The sequence below is a fragment of the Somniosus microcephalus genome, chromosome 6 (assembly GCF_052327205.1).
Source record: "Somniosus microcephalus isolate GS21.2 chromosome 6, FLI_Smic_1.0, whole genome shotgun sequence".
In the NCBI taxonomy this organism is placed as follows: Eukaryota; Metazoa; Chordata; class Chondrichthyes; order Squaliformes; family Somniosidae; genus Somniosus; species Somniosus microcephalus.
The window spans coordinates 275,768,188-275,791,893 of record NC_140992.1 but is presented as its reverse complement, the minus strand read 5'-3'; the positions used below and the strand labels follow the sequence as shown (position 1 = coordinate 275,791,893).

Below are 23,706 nucleotides of genomic sequence, written 5' to 3'. Positions count from 1 at the left end.
ACAGTGCAGCGCTCCCTCAGTACTGCCCCTCTGACAGTGCAGCGCTCCCTCAGTACTGCCCCTCTGACAGTGCAGTGCTCCCTCAGTACTGCCCCCTCCGACAGTGCGGCGCTCCCTCAGTACTGCCCCTTCGACAGTGCAGCACTCCCAGAGTACTGCCCCTCCGACAGTGCAGTGCTCCCTCAGTACTGCCCCTCCGACAGTGCAGCGCTGCCTCAGTACTGCTGCTCCGACAGTGCGGCGCTCCCTCAGCACTGCCCCTCCGACAGTGTGGCGCTCCCTCAGAGCTGTCCTTCCGATAGTGCGGCGCTCCCTCAGTACTGCCCCTCCGACAGTGCAGCACTCCCTCAGTACTGCCTCCCCGACAGTGCGGCGCTCCCTCAGTACTGCGCTCCCTCAGTACTGCCCCTCTGACAGTGCGGCGCTCCCTCAGTACTGCCCCTCCGACAGTGCAGCGCTCCCTCAGTACTGCCCCTCCGATAGTGTGGCGCTCCCTCAGTACTGCCCTTCAACAGTGCAGCGCTCCCTCAGTACTACCCCTCCGGCAGTGTGGCACTCCCTCAGTACTTCCCCTCCGACAGTGCAGCGCTCCCTCACTGCCTACACTGGTAGTTGAGGCGGATGTTAAACATCCCATGATACTATTAGAACGAATAAAGTTTCCCGGTATTCTGGCCAATATTCCTAACTTTTCTTCAAGTTATGTTAACCTTGTATCGAACCTTGGTTAGATCACATGGAGCACTGTGCACAGTTCTGGTCTCCCGATTACAAAAAGGACATAGCGGCACCGGAGATGGCGCAGAAAAGAAGAACTGAGAGGTTACAACTATCAGTACAGATTGAACAGGCTGGGGCTCTTTTCTCTGGAAAAGAGAAGGCTGAGGGGTGACCTGATAGAGGTCTTTAAAATGATGAAGGGTTTCGATAGGGTAGACTTAGAGAAGATGTTTCCACTTTTGGGGGAGAGTCCAGAACTAGGGGACATCGATATAAGATAGTCACTGATAAATCCAATAGGGAATTCAGCAGAAACCTCTTTACCCAGAGAGTGGTGAGAATGTGGAACTCGCTACCACAGGGAGTGGTTGAGGCAAATAGCAGGGATGCATTTAAGGGGAAGCTGGATAAACACATGAGGGGGAAGGGAATAGAAGGATATGCTGATAGGGTTTAGATGATGTAAGATGGGAGGAGGCTCATGTGGAGCATAACGCCGGCACAGATCAGTCGGGCCGAATGGCCTGTTTCAGTGCTGTTAGTTCCATGTGATTCTATGCCACTGCTTGTGGGAGCTCGCTGTGCACAAAATTATGCCACGTAACAATAGCGACTGCACTTCCCAAAGTAAGTTATTGGTTGTGAAGTGGTTTGAGATGATAAAGCGCAGCATAGCAATGCAAGTTCTGTCTCCAGTTGAGGTAAGGAGGCCATTAAGAACAGGTCTATTTTTTTTTTCTGGGAAGGGAATAAAAAGTAAAATGGCCGTCTAAACCTTCAGGATGGTTCAATTGCAGCCATGAATAATTTAAAGGCAGCATGACTCAGCGTGGATTGTACCTATTACAGTGATTGATGAGGCCTCTCAGTACGTAGGCTACCTTTAATAAAAGGGCACAGGGTTGATGGGAAAAGTGCACTGAAAGCTTAAAAGCTTAATGTACACAAACCTTCCACAGTTAAAGGCCGGGAGGACACTTTCCCCAGAAAGTCTAAATTTCGCTGGCCGATCATTTAATAAACTCCCCGGCTCCATCTCCTGCGTTTTTTTTTAATACTTAATCTGATCATTAGAAGGTAAATGGTATTGAATGATAGTAATGCAGCAAGCAGCGAGCATTGAAATAGATTACGGGATGATGGAGAGCGTCCAAGAGGGTTTATTTGTTCTCGTTGGAAACAATGATTAATGCCTGGAAATTAGGCGCAGCAAGTATCGAAGCAGGAGCACATGTGACATTTCACTGTCTGCACTTTTGTCTTCGAGGCAGAACTGGGGCAATACGAAGCAGATTTAATGGTTTGGTTTTTGTTTCTTGACCCCTTTTTGCTCCCTGGTCTCCTAGAGGCGCTGGGGGGTGAAAGCCATCTTGGGGGGAAAAGAAAATCTGGCGTGGCGTAAAAAAAGGTGCGGCCGATTTGCTATCGCATCATAATTGGCAAAAGAACCACCGGGGGGAGCCGAGGAGAGTTTTTTTTTTTTACGCAGCGAGTTGTTGTGATCTGGAACGCGCTGCCTGAAAGGGCGGTGGAAGCAGATTCAATAGTAACTTTCAAAAGGGGAATTGGATAAATACTAGAAAGGGGAAAAAAATTACAAGGCTACGGGGAAGGAGCAGGGGGTGATTAGAATTGGATCGGTCTTTCAGACAGCTAGCACAGGCACGATGGGCCGAATTGCCTCCTTCCGCGCTATATCATTCTATTATCGTTTCACTGCTCGCCAGCCCCTTGTGGAGTCCTGGTTCAGCTGCTGCCGGCCGTGTTAGAATCATACATACAGCACAGAAGGAGACCATTCGGCCCATCGTGCCTGTGCCGGCTCTTTGAAAGAGCTCTCCAATTAGTCCCACTCCCCCCTGCTCTTTCCCCACAGCCCCGCAAATTTTTTCCCCTTCAAGTATTTATCCAGTTCCCCTTTTGAAAGTTACTATTGAATCTGCTTCCACCGCCCTTTCAGGCAGCGCGTTCCAGATCACAACAACTCGCTGCGGAAAGAAAATTTCTCCTCATCTCCCCTCTGGGTCTTTTGCTAATTACCTTAAATCTGTGCCCTCTGGTTTCCGACCCTCCTGCCAGTGGAAACAGTTTCTCCATATCTACTCAAAACCCTTCATAATTTCGAACACCTCAATTAAATCTCCCCTTAACCTTCTATATTCCACAACGCCTTTCACGACCTCAGAACACCCCAAAGTGCTTTACAGCCAATGGCGTACTTTTAAAAGTGTAGTCACTGTTGTAATGTAGGAAACGCGGCAGCCAATTTAACGGGAGCTCCCTTGTTGGAGATAGTCATTGCCCGGCACTTGTATGGCGCGAATGTTACCTGCCACTTACCAGCCCAAGCCTGAATGTCGTCCAGGTCTTGTTGCATGTGGGCATGAACTGCGTCATTATCTGAGGAGTTGTGAATGGCACTGAACACTATGCAGTCATCAGCGAACATCCCCGTTTCTGACCTTATGATGGAGGGAAGGTCATTGATGAAGCAGCTGAAGATGGTTGGGCCGAGGACACTGCCCTGAGGAACTCCTGCCACGAAGTCCTGGGGCTGAGATGATTGAATTCCAACAACTACAACCAACTTCCTTTGTGCTAGGTATGACTCCAGCCAGTGGAGAGTTTTCCCCCTGATTCCCATTGATTTCAGTTTTACTAGGGCTCCTTAATGCCACACTCGGTCAAATGCTGCCTTGATATCAAGGGCAGTCACTCTCACCTCACCTTTGGAATTCAGCTCCTTTGTCCATGTTTGGACCAAGGTTGTAATGAGGTCAGGAGCTGAGTGGTCTTGGTGGAACCCAAACTGGGCATCAGTGAGCAGGTTATTGGTGAGTAAGTGCCGCTTGATAGCACTGTCGATGACACCTTCCATCACTTTGCTGATGATTGAGAGTAGACTGATGGGGAGATAATTGGCCGGATTGGATTTGTCCTGCTTTTTGTGGACAGGGCATACCTGGGCAGTTTTCCACATTGTCGGGTAGATGCCAGTGTTGTAGTTGTACTGGAAGAGCTTGGCTAGAGGCGCGGCTAGTTCTGGAGCACAAGTCTTCAGCACGATAGCCGGGATGTTGTCAGGGCCCACAGCCTTTGCTGTATCCAGTGCGCTCAGCCGTTTCTTGATATCACGTGGACTGAATCGAATTGGCTGAAGACTGGCTACTGTGATGGTGGGGACCTCAGGAGGAGGCCGATATGGATCATCCACTTGGCACTTCTGGCTGAAGATGGTTGCAAACGCTTCAGCCTTGTCTTTTGCACTCACGTGCTGGGCTCCACCATCATTGAGGATGGGGATATTCATGGTGCCTCCTCCTCCCGTTAGTTGTTTAATGGTCCACCACCATTCACGACTGGATGTGGCAGGAGTGCAGAGCTTTGATCTGATGTGTTGATTGTGGGATCACTTAGCCCTGTCTATAGCATGCTGCTTCTGCTTTTTAGCATGCATGTAGTCCTATGTTGCAGCTTCCCCAGTTTGGCACCTCATTCTTAGGTACGCCTGGTGCTGCTCCTGGCATTCTCTTCTATACTCCTTATTGAACCAGGGTTGGTCCCCTGGCTTGGTGGTAATGGTAGAGTGAGGGATATGCCAGGCCATGAGGTTACAGATTGTGGTGGAATACAATTCTGCTGCTGCTGATGGCCTACAGCGCCTCATGGATGCCCAGTTTTGAGCTGCTAGATCTGTTCCGAATCTATCCCATTTAGCACGGTGGTAGTGCCACACAACACGATGGAGGGTGTCCTCAGTGTGAAGACGGGACTTCGTCTCCACAATGACTGTGCAGTGGTCACTGCTACCAATGCTGTCATGGACAGATGCATCTGCGACAGGTAGATTGGTGAGGACGAGGTCAAGTAGGTTTTTCCCTCGTGTTGGTTCTCTCACCACCTGTCACAGGCCCAGACTGGCAGTTATGTCCTTCAGGACTCGGCCAGCTCGGTCAGTAGTGGTGCTACCGAGCCATTCTTGGTGATGGACGTTGAAGTCCCCCGCCCAGAGTACATTCTGTGCCCTTGCTACTCTCAGTGCTTCTTCCAAGTGGTGTTCAACATGGAGGAGTACTGATTCATCAGCTGAGGGAGGGCGGTAGGTGGTAATCAGCAGGAGGTTTCCTTGCCCATGCTTGACCTGAAGCCATGAGACTTCATGGGGTCCGGATTCAATGTTGAGGAGTCCCAGGACCACTCCTTCCTGACTGTATACCACTGTGCCGCCACCCCTGGTGGGTCTGTCCTGCCGGTGGGACAGGACATACCCAGGGATGGTGATGGAGGATTTCGGGACATTGGCTGAAAGGTATGATTCTGTGAGTATGACTATGTCAGGCTGTTGCTTGACTAGTCTGTGGGACAGCTCTCCCAATTTTGGCACAAGTCCCCAGATGTTGGTGAGGAGGACTTTGTAGGGTCGACTGGGCTGGGTGCGGCATTGTCATGTCTGAAGCCGGTGATGAGGTTGATGCCGGGTGGTCCGTCTGGTTTTATTCTTATTATTGTGTTTTTTGTAGCGGTTTTTTACAACTGAGTGACTTGCTGGGCCATTTCAGAGGGCAGTTAAGAGTCAACCACATTGCTGTGGGTCTGGAGTCACATGTAGGCCAGACCAGGTAAGGACGGCAGATTTCCTTCTCTAAAGGACATTAGTGAACCAGATGGGTTTTTACAACAATCTTGTAATTTCATGGTCACTATTACTGATACTAGCTTTTTATTCCAGATTTATTTAATTCACTGAATTTAAATTCCACAGCTGCCGTGGTGGGATTTGAACTCCCGTCTCCGGATCATTAGCCCAGGCCTCTGGATTACTAGTCCAGTAACACAACCACTGTGCTACTGTACTCCTTGACATTCAACAGCATTACCATCACCGAATCCCCCACCATCAACATCCTGGGGGTCACCATTGACCAGAAACTTAACTGGACCAGCCACATAAATACTGTGGCAACAAGAGCAGGTCAGAGGCTGGGTATTCTACGGCGAGTGTCTCACCTCCTGACTCCCCAAAGCCTTTCCACCATCTACAAGGCACATCAGGAGTGTGATGGAATACTCTCCACTTGCCTGGATGAGTGCAGCTCCAACAACACTCAAGAAGCTCGACACCATCCCGGACAAAGCAGCCCGTTTGATCAGCACCCCATCCACCACTTTAAACATCCACTCCCTCCACCACCGGCGCACCGTGGCTGCAGTTTGCACCATCTACAAGATGCACTGCAGCAACTCGCCAAGGCTTCTTCGGCAGCACCTCCCAAACCCGCGACCTCTTCCACCTAGAAGGACAAGGGCAGCAGGCGCATGGGAACACCACCACCTCCAAGTTCCCCTCCAAGTCACACACCATCCTGACTTGGAAATATATCGACTGTTCCTTCATCGTCGCTGGGTAAAAATCCTGCAACTCCCTCCCTAACAGCACTGTGGGAGCACCTTCACCACACGGACTGCAGCAGTTCAAGAAGGCGGCTCACCACCACCTTCTCGAGGGCAACTAGGGATGGGCAATAAATGCTGGCCTTGCCAGTGACGGCCACATCCTGAGAATTAATAAAATCCCAGGGATGAATAAAAAAAATAATTTGCTCACAGGAATCTCCCACAGACAGCAGAGCTGTTGAATGGTGGTGGATGAAGGCCATTGAGCGATGTGTTTATTATTCGTTTACAATACAGCAACTGTGGCCATGCCTCTTGGTTTAAGCGTGCTTTTATTTTATTTTCCAATTAATATTTAATTCCTTGAATTTGCAATGGATTTAACATTTAGGTCAGTGGACAGAAAGTAACAGGCCCGATTTAGATTCCACATCAATAAAGTAAAGATTGCTTTGCAGTTGGTTGTCAAGCTAGAGGATAATTTAAAAATTATTCACACCTTCATTTTCTCATTACTGCTTAATTCACAGTCTGTTCCACGGCACAGGAACCAGGATAGATTCAAATGACCGCATAATAAGGCTGTTATCGATTAAAGAGTCTGTAGAATTGGGGCCTACAACAGGCTTCAAAACCCTGTCGTTGATGGGGCGAATTCATTTTACAATCATCCAAAGTACTTTATTCCACAGAAAGTGGAAAGAAACTAATAGTTACAAGTCCAGCACAGCATCGCACAGTTAAAAGTGTTGGTGAAGGGGGGTTGCGGGCCGGGGGGCAGGGGGCAAGATCTCCACCTTGTCAGATCAAATTGGAATGAATAATAAGATAGCTGCGTTGCCATGGGGACCAAAAAAAGAAGCTTGTTTAACTCTCGTCCATTCATAAATTACAAGTGGAGCACCGGGAACGAGGAAAGGCAGGAGGTGGGGGGAAGGGGGAAGAAGATTTTTACAAGGACATTCCTGCAAGATACTTTTCAGTCATAATGCTTGTTGTCAAAACTGTGGTCGTTCTGAGATCTACATTTCTTTTGATAGTAGAAAGTAACCCATGGTGTCTTTTAGGTATTGCATTTAATACGTCAGGGTTTGCCCACTGACTGTTTGGTATCATTGCATGGCACTGGAGGGGGCGACTTAAAGAGGAGAAGACAGAGTTCACAGGATGTCCCTTATCATGTCTTCAGCTGTGGCTCAGTGGGTCGCACTCTTTTCTCCGAGTCAGGCGGTCGTGGGTTCACAGTCCCACTCTAGAGACTTGAGCAGAAACTCCAGGCTGACGCTCCCAGGGCAGTACTGAGGGAGTGCTGCACTGTCGGAGGTGCCGTCTTTCGGATGAAATGGTGAACCGAGGCCCCGTCTGCTCTCTCAGGTGGACGTAAAAGATCCCATGGCCGCTATTTCGAAGAAGAGCAGGGGAGTTCTCCCCAGTGTCCTGGGGCCAATATTTATCCCTCAATCAACATCTAAAAAGAACCCGATGATCTGATCATTATCACAATGCTGTTTGTTTGTGGGAGCTTGCTGTACGCAAATTGGCTGCCGCGTTTCCTACATTACGACAGTGACTACACTTCAAAAAGTACTTCATTGGCTGTAAAGTGCTTCAGGACATCCTGAGGTTGGGAAAGGCGCTATAGAAATGCAAGTTCTTCCTTTAAAAGCTGGAAAATATTTGTGTAATGAGGCGTCCACAGTGTGACTCCTTCCCTCCCTCTCTAACTCACCTCCTCCATCCCCAAAGCCTTTTCACCATCTACAAGGCACAAGTCAGGAGTGTGATGGAATACTCTCCACTTGCCTGGATGAGTACAGCTCCAACAACACTCAAGAAGCTCGACACCATCCAGCACAAAGCCGCCCGCTTGATTGGCACCTCATCCACTACCTTAAACATTCACTCCCTCCACCACCGGCGTACCGTGGCTGCAGTGTGTACCATCTACAAGATGCACTGCAGCAACTCGCCAAGGCTTCTTCGGCAGCACCTCCCAAATCAGCGACCTCTACCACCTAGAAGGACAAGGGCAGCAGGCGCATGGGAACACCACCACCTCCAAGTTACCCTCCAAGTCACACGCCATCCTGACTTGGAAATATATCGACCATTCCTTCATCGTCGCTGGGTCAAAATCCCGGAACTCCCTCCCTAACAGCACTGTGGGAGCACCTTCACCACACGGACTGCAGCGGTCCGAGAAGGCGGCCCACCACCACCTTCTCAAGGGCAATTAGGGATGGGCAATAAATGCTGGCCTTGCCAGTGATGCCCAGGTCCCAGGAATGAATAATAAAAATGGAGATACAAGTTGTTTCTAGGTCAATAATTACAAATGTTAATTTCATTCTGATGGAGCTTCCTGCTCTCCTGTGGGATTCACTGAGGTTTGGTACTAATGCCATTGAGATAATTAGCTCTGTCACTTTCATTATAGGTTTAAGAGGGAAGGAGGTATAAGAAGTCACTCTGTGCAATAAATGGGGTGCAACGTGAAAATGACTCACCTTGGGCCAGATTATATAAGAAAGAAAGACTCGCATTTCTATAGCGCCTTTCATGACCTCAGGACGTCCCAAATCGCCAATGAAGTACTTTTTGAAGTGTAGTCACTGTCGTAATGTAGGAAACACGGCAGCCAATTTACACACAGCAAGCTCCCACAAACAGCAATGTGATAATGACCAGACAATCTGTTTTTAGTGATGTTGATTGAGGGATAAATATTTGCCCCAGGACACCGGGGAGAACTCCCCTTCTCTTCTTCGAAATATTGCCAAGGGATCTTTTATGTCCACCTGAGAGCAGACGGGGCCTCGGTTTAACGTCTCATCCGAAAGACGGCACCTCCGACAGCACAGCACTCCCTCAGCACTGCCCTGGAGTGTCATAAGAACATAAGAACAGAAGGAATAGGAGCAGGAGTCGGCTATTTAGCCCCTCGAGCCTGCTCCGCCATTCAATAAGATCATGGCTGATCTTCTACCTCATCTCCACTTTCCTGCACTATCCCCATATCCCTTAATATCCAAAAATATATCTGTGGTGTATGTAACTTGTTCCACCTTAAGAGAACTTAAACCTGTTCCACCTTAAGAGATGTACTACTTTCTCTGGCTGCTGTATACGGTAATACCGGTGGTGACCACACCGGTATATAAGTGCTGTGTAGTAATTTGCTGGGTAGTACAGCCCTAACCTCCGAATAGTAAAGACCTATTGAAAAGTTATTCTTGTAGTCTGTGTCAGTAATTGACCTTAAATATAACTGGAACACACAGACTTAACAGTGGCGACGAGTCCGATCTTACCCTGCGGCAGTTTACATCCACGGCAGCTTCGTCCTCAGAACGGGCGTCGAGAAGAGGCATCCACCCTCATCATCCTGCTGAACAGCACGTCGCGCGGGAGGCATCGAGGACCCGGAGTGAAGAAGAGAAATTCTGAACTCGAAGCCCCCATCAGCGGCAGACAGCTATCTTCCTTCTACCACGGTGGTGGGTAAGCCAATCAGCGAAAGTCGGCCGCGTTGGCTGTAGCGAAGGGGAGGGAAGACGGAGGAAAGAGGGCGGTGAAATCGACCGCGGCCGGTGAAAAGGGCCGGGCCGCATTCGGGCCGTAAGGCGCAGCGACTGGGGCAGCTGAAGGCGCGAGAGCCGCGGTGAATTCGAACGCAGCGGGTGCAAATAACCGGGCTGCAAGAAGGGCTGCGAGGCGCGACGGCAGGGAAGCGCGAATGCCCACGGGAACCGCGGTGGAGTAGAAGCAGCGTTGGGGGAGTTGTTAACCACTGGGGAGGCGAGACCGGCAGCAGCACAGCAATCGCCATTGCAGCCAGCGGGTGAAGAAGACGATCGCGGGAAAGACCGCCAAGCGCGGGAAGCCGCCATTTTGGAAAAAAAAAATTGCAAAGATGCCTAAACATGGGAACATTAATACTTTTGATAGCGACATCGAAGATTGGACCACGTATGTAGAACGCATAGAAGTTTATTGTAGAGCAAATAAGATACCAGATGGGGAGAAAGCACTAACCTTATTAAACTTAATGGGTGCGAAGACATACGGGCAATTGAAACACCTTCTATCACCAGAGAAACCGGCGGATAAGACTTTCGCGGATATTGTTACCGTCCTGAAAAATCATTTAAGCCCCACGCCGCTGATGCTAGCGGAACGATTTAAATTTTACAGCAGAAAGCAGCTGAAAGATGAAAGCAATGCTGAATTTTTAATTGAATTGCGTAAGCTAGCAAAGTACTGTCAGTTTGGAACAGGACTAACAGATGCGCTAAGAGATAAATTTGTGTGTGGATTGTTAAAAGAAGAGACACAAAAGCGACTGCTTGAGGAGAATGAGCTGACGCTTGATAAAGCTGTCGCTATGGCAGCATCGCACGAAGCCGCAGCGAGAGGCACGGCGGTAATGCAGCTACGGTCACCGGAATTCAGCACAAATCAAATGGTCTTGGGTACAGTAAAATGTTATCGTTGTGGAAAGACAACGCACGATCAGAACCAGTGCTGGTTCAAAAATAAGGAATGCAGAAAATGTGGCAGGCTTGGTCACATAGCTAAAGTATGCCGGTCAGGAGAGAAGACCAGCAACAAAAAGTCGCCGCAGGGAAAGTACAGAAAGGTACACAAGGTGACAGAGAACAGTTCGAACGAACAGAAGTCAGATTCAGACGCCAGCAGTAATGAACTGGGTAGCTTAAGAGTACACAACGTTGGTAAGGAAGCAGACCTCCAGACAATTTGGGTCACACTTCAGATAGCAGGAGTCCAAGTGAAGATGGAATTGGACACTGGATCGGCATTGACGGTCATGAATAAGAAAGATTACAAAAGGTTATTCCAACATATTCCCCTACGGGATACGGAGATTGTATTGAAAACATACACGGGGCAAAGAGTATACCCCATCGGAAAGATAGAGGTAAAGGTGGTCCACAAGGGCAAAGAAAGCCGAGGAATGGACTTACATGTGCTACCTGAAGGAGGTCCACCACTACTGGGACGGGAGTGGATTAGAAAAATGAATATGGACTGGCATTCCTTAAAAGCACTAACGGTAGATGCCAGGGAAACAGATGTCAAACCTAAACGATTGTCCAGAATATTGGACGATGCTAAAGAGGTGTTCCAGCAGGGACTGGGAACACTGAGAGGAATTACGGCAAACATCAAGATTGAAGAACATGCACAACCAAAATTTTTCAAAGCCAGACCGGTACCCTATGCGATACGACCTGCTGTGGAAGCGGAGCTGGAAGCGCTAGAACGTTCAGGAGTACTGTCTAAGGTAGACTGGAGTGAGTGGGCTACGCCCATTGTTCCCGTGATGAAACGTCCTTCGAGCAACAAGCCGGGAGAACCAGGGAAGGTTCGCATCTGTGGAGATTTCAAGATCACTGTTAATCCGGTGCTTCACACGGTGCAGTATCCGCTTCCGCGGATTGAGGATATCTTCGCTTCATTGTCGGGCGGGAAACACTTCACCAAGATAGACCTGGCGCAGGCGTACTTACAGATGGAAGTTGAGGAAGAGTCACGCCAGTACCTCACGATCAACACGCATAGAGGCTTGTACCGGTATAATAGACTGGTTTTTGGAGTGGCATCGGCTCCAGCAATTTGGCAGAGGGCCATGGAGCAGGTATTACAGGGAATTCCAGGCACACAATGTTACCTGGACGATATTCTGATTGCAAGAGATGGTGACGAGGAACACCTCGCAAATTTGGAACTGGTGCTCATCAGATTGAAAGAATATGGACTTCGAGTTAATCGGCAGAAATGTGAGTTCTTTCAGAAGCGGATCTCGTACTGTGGCCATGTCATTGACCAGGAGGGACTTCATAAGTCTCCTGACAAGACCGAAGCGGTTGTGAAGGCTCCCGCTCCGGTTAATGTATCTCAGTTGAGGTCGTTCCTAGGATTGATTAACTATTACCATAAGTTTCTGCCAAATTTATCCACGGTACTGCACCCGCTGAACGCTCTTTTGCAGAAGGGAGTACCATGGGAGTGGAGCGAGGACTGTAAGAAGGCCTTTCGCAAAAGCAAGGAATTGATAACCTCAGAGGAAGTGTTGGCTCACTTCAACCCAACACTGCCTATTCGTTTGGCTTGTGATGCTTCTCCATATGGTATTGGGGCAGTACTCTCACACAAGTTGCCAAATGGCACGGAGAGGCCAGTCGCGTTCGCATCCAGATCATTGACTTCCGCTGAGCGCAACTATGCTCAGATAGATAGGGAGGCTCTCAGCCTTGTGTGGGGAGTAAAGAAGTTTAATCATTACCTGCAGGACCAAAAGTTTACGCTTCTGACAGACCATCAGCCGTTGGTATCCATTTTTAACCCTAAGAAGGGTGTGTCGGTGATGACAGCACAGAGACTCCAGAGATGGTCCCTTTTCCTAGGGGCACATCAATATCAGATAGAATTCAAAGGTACAAAGCAGCATGGTAATGCTGATGGGCTGTCGCGCCTGCCACTACCTACAGAGGAGGAGGCACCGACGGTTGACCCTGTTGAGTTATTTCACTCGACCATCATCGAATGTTTACCAGTCACCAATGCAAGTATTGAAAGAGAAACCAGGAACGACCCGACACTGTCCCGGGTCTACGAAGTGACAGTGAAGGGATGGCCAGCACATGGTGATCCACTGTTACCGGCATTCTCAGCAAGACGAGAACAGCTGTCCGTCTGTCAAGGAACATTGATGTATGGAACAAGGGTGATTATTCCTCCTAAGTTAAGAGAGAGAGTTCTAAAGGAACTGCATGAAGGTCATCTGGGGGGAGTCAAGATGAAAAGCCTTGCTAGGGCTTATGTGTGGTGGCCGGGTATCGACCAACAGATAGAGGATCTGACGAAAAGCTGCTCAGGGTGCCAAAAAGTGCAAAATGCACCTCCAATTGCACCGCTGCATCCATGGGAATGGCCTTCAACCCCATGGCAACGTGTGCATATTGACTTTGCTGGTCCATTCATGGACTCCATGTTTTTAATTGCGGTGGACGCACATTCTAAATGGCCAGAAGTGATTAAGATGACTACCACTACCTCGGAAAAGACGATCGTGGTGCTAAGAACGATATTTGCAAGAAATGGATTGCCAGAACAAATATGTTCAGACAGCGGACCGCAGTTCGTGTCAGAAGAATTCCAGAAATTCATGAAGAAGAATGGGGTGAAACATTATACCTCTGCCCCATATCATCCGGCTACAAACGGGTTGGCCGAGAGATTTGTACAAACGTTCAAAAAAGCAATAAAGGCCATGAGCGAAGATCAGATTCCACTACAACACAAGGTGGACAAATTCCTACTGGCATATCGAAACGCCACTCATGCAGTGACAAACCAAAGTCCTGCCATGATGTTCTATAACAGGAGGTTGCGGTCCAGGTTGGACTTGTTAAAACCAAATGTGCGGAGGGAAGTTGAAAACAAACAGTTCCAGCATATAAATAACAAGACCACTCGGAGTTTCGAAATAGGACAACCAGTGTTAGCCCGGGACTATAAAAACGAGAAATGGCAATCTGGAACAATTCGGGCCAGACAAGGACCCCTGATGTACACGGTAGATATTGGTGAAAATGTAATACGGCGTCATGCTGACCAACTGGTAGAATCGAGAACAAGGGTCGAACCCATGGTTACGACAGAGACAACCGTGGAAGGAGTTAGTGAACCTGAAGCATCTACCTCGGCAGTGAATGTACCTGATGATGATGTCCAAGACATAAGAGACCAACTAGAGGAGTCACCTCAGCAACAAGAATCAGAGACCCCTGAAAGGCGTTATCCAACTCGAATCAGGAGGCCTCCTGAGAGACTGAACCTTTGAACTGTTTCTACATGAAGTTGTATATGTATATATGTTATTATGTTATGTTAAATGGGGATATAACTGTTAAGCTAAAAAGGGAGGATTGTGGTGTATGTAACTTGTTCCACCTTAAGAGAACTTAAACCTGTTCCACCTTAAGAGATGTACTACTTTCTCTGGCTGCTGTATACGGTAATACCGGTGGTGACCACACCGGTATATAAGTGCTGTGTAGTAATTTGCTGGGTAGTACAGCCCTAACCTCCGAATAGTAAAGACCTATTGAAAAGTTATTCTTGTAGTCTGTGTCAGTAATTGACCTTAAATATAACTGGAACACACAGACTTAACAATATCAATCTCTGTCTTGAATATACTCAATGACTGAGCCTCCACAGCTCTCTGGGGCAGAAAATTCCAAAGATTCACCACCCTCTGAGTGAAGAAATTTCTCCTCATCTCAGTCCTCAATGGCCGACCCCTTATCCTGAGACTGTGACCCCTGGTTCTAGACTCCCCAGCCAGGGGAAACATCCTCCCTGCATCTACCTGTTGCGTTTGCAAAGATAATCCAGAGACCGTCAGTCGAGTTCAGTTCATGTTGCTTTTATCATGGCTGCCACACACACACACTTCCAGGCACAAGCAATCGAATACCTATACACAATACAATGATAACAGCACCATCAAACTCCATGTGCTCAGGCCAAGGCAATCGAGTACCTATCACCAATGTCAGCCATAACACTACCCTGTCAAGCCCTGTAAGAATTTTGCCATGACTCTGAGCTGTTTAAACAGTCTTAAATTGTTCCAATGTTGCCTATATTCTTGTGCTCAAGCCTCTGGAGTGGGACTTTGAACCCACAATCTCCTGACTCAGAGTGAGTGAGAGAGTGCTACCCACTGAGCCAGGGCTGGTGTCGGAGATAAATGAGCAAAAAATGTACTGAAAATAATCAAAGGCCGGTGAAAGACTAACAGGCAGTCAGCTGGGCAGTGGGTAGCTGTGGTCGCTCAGATTATGATCTCTCTTCACTGAACAGAAATACCAAAAAAAAAAACACACCTTCTGGGAGAGCTCTGCAAAGTGACATTAGTTGGCTACTTGCAAACGCATCACTGCTGCCGGGTCCTTCATCTGATTGTATCTCATCACCCTGCTGGAAGCAGCGGCACACTGACGTGCTGAAACCAGACTGCTGCCCATTCTCGCACACTTTTACATGCACCCGAAAGGATAAACACACTTAACCCTCTCCCACTCCAAACAGCTCAAAATGTCTGTCGGGTAATTCATGCGTTCATGTCGAGCCACGCTATGGTTTTCTTTTGTCCTCTTGCCAATTGTCCACCTCCCACCTTATCCCCCTCTGCCGACGCTGGTCCTTGTTCCTGACCCATGTTCTAATTATTCGTGAGCAAGCCTTCAACAACAACAACTTGCATTTATACAGCGCCTTTAACGTAGCGAAACGTCCCAGGGCGCTTCACAGGAGCGATGTCGGTCAAAACATTTGACGCTGAGCCAAAGGAGGAGATATTAGGACAGGGAGGTCGGTTTTAAGGAGCATCTTAAAGGAGGAAAGAGAGGTGGAGAGGTTTAGGGAGGGATTTCCAGAGCTTGGGGCCCAGGCAGCTGAAGGCACGGCTGTTAGTTTTTCTGAAGCAGATAAAAATGAGCACCTTAGGAAAAAAGAGAGAGGTCAGAAAAGAGTGAGGGGATAGAAAGAGAGAGAGAGAATGGGGAGAGAGAGAGGAGATAGATTGAGAGAGCGTGAGGGGAGAGAAAGAGAATGAGGATGGGGAGGGAAAGAGAGAGAGAATGGGAAGAGATAGATGGAGAGAGAAAGAGAGAGAGAGAATGATAATAGCAAGAGAGGAGAGAGATAGAGAAAATGGTGAGATGAAAGAGAGGAGAGAAAGAGAGAGACAGAATGGGGAGAGAAGGAGGGAAAGATTGGGGATAGAGAAAGAGAGCAAAATAAAGAGAAAAAGAGAGAAAGAAAGAAAGAGAGAAAGAAAGAAAGAGAGAAAGAAAGAACAATCTAGTTTTTATACGTCTGTGTAAGTGTGGGGGCGGGGGGATGGTGGGGGTAAGCAGGAGACTTCAGGAAGGGCCGTGCTTGTGAAGCATTGATTTCCTCCTGGCTCTTTGCCAATGCAAACAGAATTATAGAATCGTACAGCACATAAGGCCATTCGGCCCATGGAAAGAGCTCTGCAATCAGCCCCACTCCCCTACCCTTTCCCCATAGCCCTGCACATTTTTTCCCCCTTCGAGTACTTTTCCAATCAAGCTTCGGCAATGGAAACCAAGGCCAATGCTGCTCTCCAGAAACCTTCCAATGGAAACCAAGGCCAATGCTGCTCTCCAGAAACCTTCCAATGGAAACCAAGGCCAATGCTGCTCTCCAGAAACCTTCCAATGGAAACCAAGGCCAATGCTGCTCTCCAGAAACCTTCCAATGGAAACCAAGGCCAATGCTGCTCTCCAGAAACCTTCCAACGGAAACCAAGGCCAATGCTGCCCTCCAGAAACCTTCCAACGGAAACCAAGGCCAATGCTGCTCTCCAGAAACCTTCCAATGGAAACCAAGGCCAATGCTGCTCTTCAGAAACCTCCCAATGGAAACCAAGGCCAATGCTGCTCTCCAGAAACCTTCCAATGGAAACCAAGGCCAATGCTGCTCTCCAGAAACATTCCAATGGAAACCAAGTCCAATGCTGCTCTCCAGAAACCTTCCAATGGAAACCAAGGCCAATGCTGCTCTCCAGAAACCTTCCAATGGAAACCAAGGCCAATGCTGCTCTCCAGAAACCTTCCAATGGAAACCAAGGCCACTGCTGCTCTCCAGAAACCTTCCAATGGAAACCAAGGCCAATGCTGCTCTCCAGAAACCTTCCAATGGAAACCAAGGCCAATGCTGCTCTCCAGAAACATTCCAATGGAAACCAAGGCCAATGCTGCTCTCCAGAAACCTTTCAAGCCTCATGGAGACTTTGAACTTGTGGGTAATTTCTATCTTTTTGGTCATTTGAGAGGAGGCGAGCTGCACAACTTCGAAACAAAAATTGGAGGTGTAGACTTCGAGACACGAGCAGATTAGCACCTTGGTTAGGAGAGAATGGCGAGATGAAAAGAGAGGAGAGAAAGAGAGAAATAGAATGGGGAGAGAGAGGGAGGGAGATTGGGGAGAGAGAGAGCTCATCTGAATCAGTTTCTGTGAATATATTGTATTGGCTTTCTGTTGTCACTGGCTGTCAGGTTCCACAAGGCCATAGAGGAGAGGCACCAGACTTGGCAGATACTCACTGTGGGGGGGAATCCTGATACATCACATTGATCTGTGACAGCGTCTCAATATAGGAGTCGAAATCAAAAGCGGGGGGATACTCCTCAATACAGGTCGATCTCAGCTCGCCAATGGATCCTCCAAATGATAAGCCATCGGGGGCTGTGGGATAGAAGCACGGAGAATCGAACAAGGTATTTATTACGCATTGGTTATACACATACACACATAGAACCATAAAAACATAAGAAATAGGAGCAGGAGTCAGCCATTCGGCCCCTCGAGCCTGTTCCGCCATTCAATAAGATCATGGCTGATCATCGACCTCAACTCCACTTCCCTGCCCGATCCCCATATTCCTCGATTCCCCTAGAGTCCAAAAATCTATCGATCTCAGCCTTGAATATACTCAATGACTGAACATTCACAGCCCTCCGGGGTAGAGAATTCCAAAGATTCACAACCCTCTGAGTGAAGAAATTCCTCCTCATCTCGGTCTTAAATGGCTGACCCCTTATCCTGGGACTGTGACCCCTAGAGTGATACAACACAGAAGGAGGCCATTGTAGAATATTTAATCAACTCAGCCTGTCCTTTTCTCTACAATCTTCAATCCTATTCCCAAGCAGATATTTAACCAGCTCCTTTTTGAACGTATGAACAGGAGAAGGCCATTCAGCCCTTCTAGCCCTTCATGATCATTCAATTAGATCAGGGCTGATCTGTATCTTAACTCCATCTACCCGCCTTGGTTCTGTAACCCTTAATACCCTTACCCAACAAAAATCTATCAATCTCAGTTGTGAAATTTTCAATTGACCCCCAGCCTCAACAGCTTTTTGAGAGAGTTCCAGATTTCCACTACCCTTTGTGTGAAGAAAGGCTGCCTGACATCACCCCTGGACGGCCTGGCTCTAATTTTAAGGTTCAGCTCCCTTGTTCTGGACTCCCCCCACTAGAGGAAATAGTTTCTCTCTGTCTATTCTATCAAATCCTTTAATCATCTTAAACACCTCAATTAGATCGCCCCTTACTCTCCTATACTCGAGGGAATTACAAGTCTAGTCTATGCAACCTGTCCTCGTCATTTAACCCTTTAAGAGGAGGATCGATTCAGCATCCACTGGTTCACAATTCCTGTACTTTGTGGAAAACTATCTTCAGGGCTGCTATGAGACCTCAGTGAAGACAGAGCACCAAATGAACGGCTTAAGAGCATCGTGGAAATATAATCATATACGATAGCAAAATACTGCGGATGCTGGAAATCTGAAATAACAACAGAAAACGCTGGAAAAACTCAGCAGGCCAGGCAGCATCCGTGGAGAGAGAAACAGAGTTAAAGTTTCAGGTCGACGACCTTTCATCAGAACTCATTAGAGTTCTGACGAAAGGTCTTTGGCCTGAAACGTTGACTGTTTCTCTCTCCCCGGATGCTGCCTGGCCTGCTGAGTTTTTCCAGCGTTTTCTGTGGAAATATCACTGATCGCAGATCAGGTGAATGGGTTTCATAAACACGTGACTCTGGCCAGATTATTTCTACCTATCAATATTGGCCCAGAAATTCGGGTCGGGGGCTTCCCGCGGGAGCAAGCCCCCGACCTGCACTTACCTTGCGCGCCGGCAGTTGAGCTGTAGGGCCCCGTGGAATTCCGCTCCGGGGCCTGGCCCAGTTGCCGGCGCGCTGTGCTTGCGTGTCCCAGGGGCGTAGTTAGTGCGATGCGTCCCCTGGGATCACGTGAGCCATGGGCAGCCAATCGGAGGAGGGAAAAGCCCATTGACAGGAAGACCTGTCTAAACTTATGAATACTACGGGCCTCAAAATAGCATTAAACCTTCAAATAATTTTTTTTTTTTAAATCACACTTTTTCAATAAACTACAAATTACATTAAATAACTATCTTAAACAATAATTTAAATTTTTGAAAAAAATAATTTTATAAAAAAACAGGGCTAAAAATAAACTTACCTTGCTTTAAAGTATTTAAAAATAATAAACCTGTGGAAAAAATGTTTTAATTTTAATTAATTGACCAGTTACCTTGTAAAAAGCAGGCCTTACGCCTGCTTTTTAAATGTGTAAATCCTACAGGCTTAACCTCGCTTGAAAACCTGCAAAAAAAAACTAACTTCAAAGCGCACGCGCAGCCTCCCCTGCACACGCGTTCGACCTCTGAACCCCTTCGTTCAGAGGATCGGAAGTGCCGGTTTCCCGCGCATGCGCAGTGCATGCAGGAAACCCGCACTTCAATTCGGCCTACGAGTGAGTACCCCGTGCGTACTCACCCGGGGAGACCCGAATTTCTGGGCCATTATAACAGAAAGACTTATTTAAGTTTATTTTTCCTTATCACAAGTTGAAGCAGACCAGAAGGCCCCTTGTCTGACCCATGGTCTGTCCTGAGTGAGTTGATTGCTGTGGAAGTAGTGATAGGGACGTTACAATTGATTTCATGGGTTACGTAGCAACAGGGGGAGGGCATTCAGCCCCTCGAGCCTGTTCCGCCATTCAATGAGATCATGGCTGATCTGTATCTTCACTGCATCTACCCGCCTTGGCTCCCTATCCTTTTAGGGATTGGGAAATCAGCCAGGGTTTCAAGTCCTGATCAGTGACCTCTTGTGGAAATGGGATTGGCTTGACTGTGCTGTGCCCTCCCCCCGCCCCTCCCCCCACCACCATTATCGAATGACCCACTGAGTGGAAAAACCAGCCAGGATTGCGAGCTCCTGATTGCTATTCAGTGACCCTTGCTGGAAAGTACATTGGGTGAGGACAAGAGTAGGAGAAAATTGGACAATCCTACATGGGTGCAGAATAAACGGACCCGATTTTCACTCTCCCTGCCTGGTGGAGATAGGGATGAGGGGCAGTTAATATCAGGGGAGAACCTTACCCTCCCTCTGATCCCGTTACATTCTCATCCTGTCCCAATCTTGACGGAAGATAGAGGGATCCTGCTTTCAATATGCAAATCGGGTCCCCAATGTTTCAGTCGAAGGTCTGAGCGGGGGAGGGGGTACAGCGACGGCTTCAGCCCACCGCCCCTGCCCCCACCAGACCAGACCTGTCGGGAGGGGGGAGCGCGGGCCGGGAGAGGCCCAGGCGAGGTAAGTTTTTTAAATGTTTATTTCCGGTTTCCTGGTGGGCTAGGAGGGGCATGAGATCCCCCCGGGCCCCACTAGGAAGCAACGGGTCTCCCCTGTTCCCCTGACAGTGATCGATCGCCCTTTACTTGAATGGTGGGGACCGATCCCGCGGGTTCCGGGCTGCAGTCGTCCGCTCCGCGCCCCTCCCTCTACACTGTCCCATCAAACACTCCCAGGGCAGGTACAGCACGGGTTAGATACAGAGTAAAGCTCCCTCTACACTGTCCCATCAAACACTCCCAGGGCAGGTACAGCACGGGTTAGATACAGAGTAAAGCTCCCTCTACACTGTCCCATCAAACACTCCCAGGGCAGGTACAGCACGGGTTAGATACAGAGTAAAGCTCCCTCTACACTGTCCCATCAAACACTCCCAGGGCAGGTACAGCACGGGGTTAGATACAGAGTAAAGCTCCCTCTACACTGTCCCATCAAACACTCCCAGGGCAGGTACAGCACGGGGTTAGATACAGAGTAAAGCTCCCTCTACACTGTCCCATCAAACACTCCCAGGGCAGGTACAGCATGGGGTTAGATACAGAGTAAAGCTCCCTCTACACTGTCCCATCAAACACTCCCAGAGCAGGTACAGCACAGGTTAGATACAGAGTGATGTGCCTCAATGAATCCGAGACTCAACGTTAACGGAGCAAAGCAAGGCTTTTATTAACTCAGAAACTAATACACAGTGGAGAAGTGTCTCTCATCCAGAGATCTGCTGTACTGCCTGTGAGACACGCTGGGACCTGCTTAAGTAGGGGCCAGGTATGGGCGGAGCCCTACACACAATACAATACAGGTTAGGAAATGAAACTGAAACTAACCTCCCCTGCTTGTCACAGTCACAGGCACAATCAAACACAGAGAATACAGAGTGGCTGAGGAATGGCATATTTCATCAGAGTAAAGCTCCCTCTACACTGTCCCATCAAACACTCCCAGGGCAGGTACAGCACGGGTTAGATACAGAGTAAAGCTCCCTCTACACTGTCCCATCAAACACTCCCAGGGCAGGTACAGCACGGGTTAGATACAGAGTAAAGCTCCCTCTACATTGTCCCATCAAACACTCCCAGGACAGGTACAGCACGGGTTAGATACAGAGTAAAGCCCCCTCTACACTGTCCCATCAAACACTCCCAGGGCAGGTACAGCACGGGTTAGATATAGAGTAAAGCTCCCTCTACACTGTCCCATCAAACACTCCCAGGACAGGTACAGCACGGGTTAGATACAGAGTAAAGCTCCCTCTACACTGTCCCATCAAACACTCCCAGGGCAGGTGCAGCACGGGGTTAGATACAGAGTAAAGCTCCCTCTACACTGTCCCTTCAAACACTCCCAGGGCAGGTGCAGCACGGGGTTAGATACAGAGTAAAGCTCCCTCTACACTGTCCCATCAAACACTCCCAGGACAGGTACAGCATGGGTTAGATACAGAGTAAAGCTCCCTCTACACTGTCCCATCAAACACTCCTAGGGCAGGTACAGCACGGGTTAGATGCAGAGTAAAGCTCCCTCTACACTGTCCCATCAAACACTCCCAGGACAGGTAGAGCATGGGTTAGATACAGAGTAAAGCTTCCTCTACACTGTCCCATCAAACACTCCTAGGGCAGGTACAGCACGGGTTAGATACAGAGTAAAGCTCCCTCTACACTGTCCCATCAAATACTCCCAGGACAGGTACAGCACAGGTTAGATACAGAGTAAAGCTCCCTCTACACTGTCCCATCAAACACTCCCAGGGCAGGTACAGCACGGGTTAGATACAGAGTAAAGCTCCCTCTACACTGTCCCATCAAACACTCCCAGGGCAGGTTCAGCACGGGGTTAGATACAGAGTAAAGCTCCCTCTACACTGTCCCATCAAACACTCCCAGGGCAGGTGCAGCACGGGGTTAGATACAGAGTAAAGCTCCCTCTACACTGTCCCATCAAACACTCCCAGGGCAGGTACAGCACGGGGTTAGATACAGAGTAAAGCTCCCTCTACACTGTCCCATCAAACACTCCCAGAGCAGGTACAGCACAGGTTAGATACAGAGTAAAGCTCCCTCTACACTGTCCCATCAAACACTCGCAGGGCAGGTACAGCACGGGTTAGATACAGAGTAAAGCTCCCTCTACACTGTCCCATCAAACACTCCCAGGGCAGGTACAGCACGTGTTAGATACAGAGTAAAGCTCCCTCTACACTGTCCCATCAAACACTCCCAGGGCAGGTACAGCACGGGTTAGATACAGAGTAAAGCTCCCTCTACACTGTCCCATCAAACACTCCCAGGGCAGGTACAGCACGGGTTAGATATAGAGTAAAGCTCCCTCTACACTGTCCCATCAAACACTCCCAGGACAGGTACAGCACGGGTTAGATACAGAGTAAAGCTCCCTCTACACTGTCCCATCAAACACTCCCAGGGCAGGTACAGCACGGGTTAGATACAGAGTAAAGCTCCCTCTGCACTGTCCCATCAAACACTCCCAGGACAGGTACAGCACAGGTTAGATACAGAGTAAAGCTCCCTCTGCACTGTCCCATCAAACACTCCCAGGGAAGGTACAGCATGGGTTAGATACAGAGTAAAGCTCCCTCTACACTGTCCCATCAAACACTCCCAGGACAGGTACAGCACGGGTTAGATACAGAGTAAAGCTCCCTCTACACTGTCCCATCAAACACTCCCAAGACAGGTACAGCACGGGTTAGATACAGAGTAAAGCTCCCTCTACACTGTCCCATCAAACACTCCCAGGGCAGGTACAGCACGGGTTAGATACAGAGTAAAGCTCCCTCTACACTGTCCCATCAAACACTCCCAGGGCAGGTACAGCACGGGGTTATATACAGAGTAAAGCTCCCTCTACACTGTCCCATCAAACACTCCCAGGGCAGGTTCAGCACGGGGTTAGATACAGAGTAAAGCTCCCTCTACACTGTCCCATCAAACACTCCCAGGGCAGGTGCAGCACGGGGTTAGATACAGAGTAAAGCTCCCTCTACACTGTCCCATCAAACACTCCCAGGGCAGGTACAGCACGGGGTTAGATACAGAGTAAAGCTCCCTCTACACTGTCCCATCAAACACTCCCAGAGCAGGTACAGCACAGGTTAGATACAGAGTAAAGCTCCCTCTACACTGTCCCATCAAACACTCGCAGGGCAGGTACAGCACGGGTTAGATACAGAGTAAAGCTCCCTCTACACTGTCCCATCAAACACTCCCAGGGCAGGTACAGCACGTGTTAGATACAGAGTAAAGCTCCCTCTACACTGTCCCATCAAACACTCCCAG

The 23,706-nt window shown here is 48.8% G+C and overlaps 1 protein-coding gene across 2 annotated transcripts in view; it reads right to left on the bottom strand.

Moving 5' to 3' along the window:
- The window catches only part of bean1 (brain expressed, associated with NEDD4, 1), a 145,518-nt gene that overhangs the window by 24,907 nt on the left and 96,905 nt on the right, over positions 1 to 23,706 (bottom strand). For both annotated transcript variants that reach the window (XM_085991851.1, XM_085991852.1), the window contains exon 5: positions 17,280 to 17,421. In XM_085991851.1, coding sequence (XP_085847977.1) covers positions 17,280 to 17,421 — 142 coding nt within the window. The remainder of the gene's footprint in view (positions 1 to 17,279; positions 17,422 to 23,706) is intronic.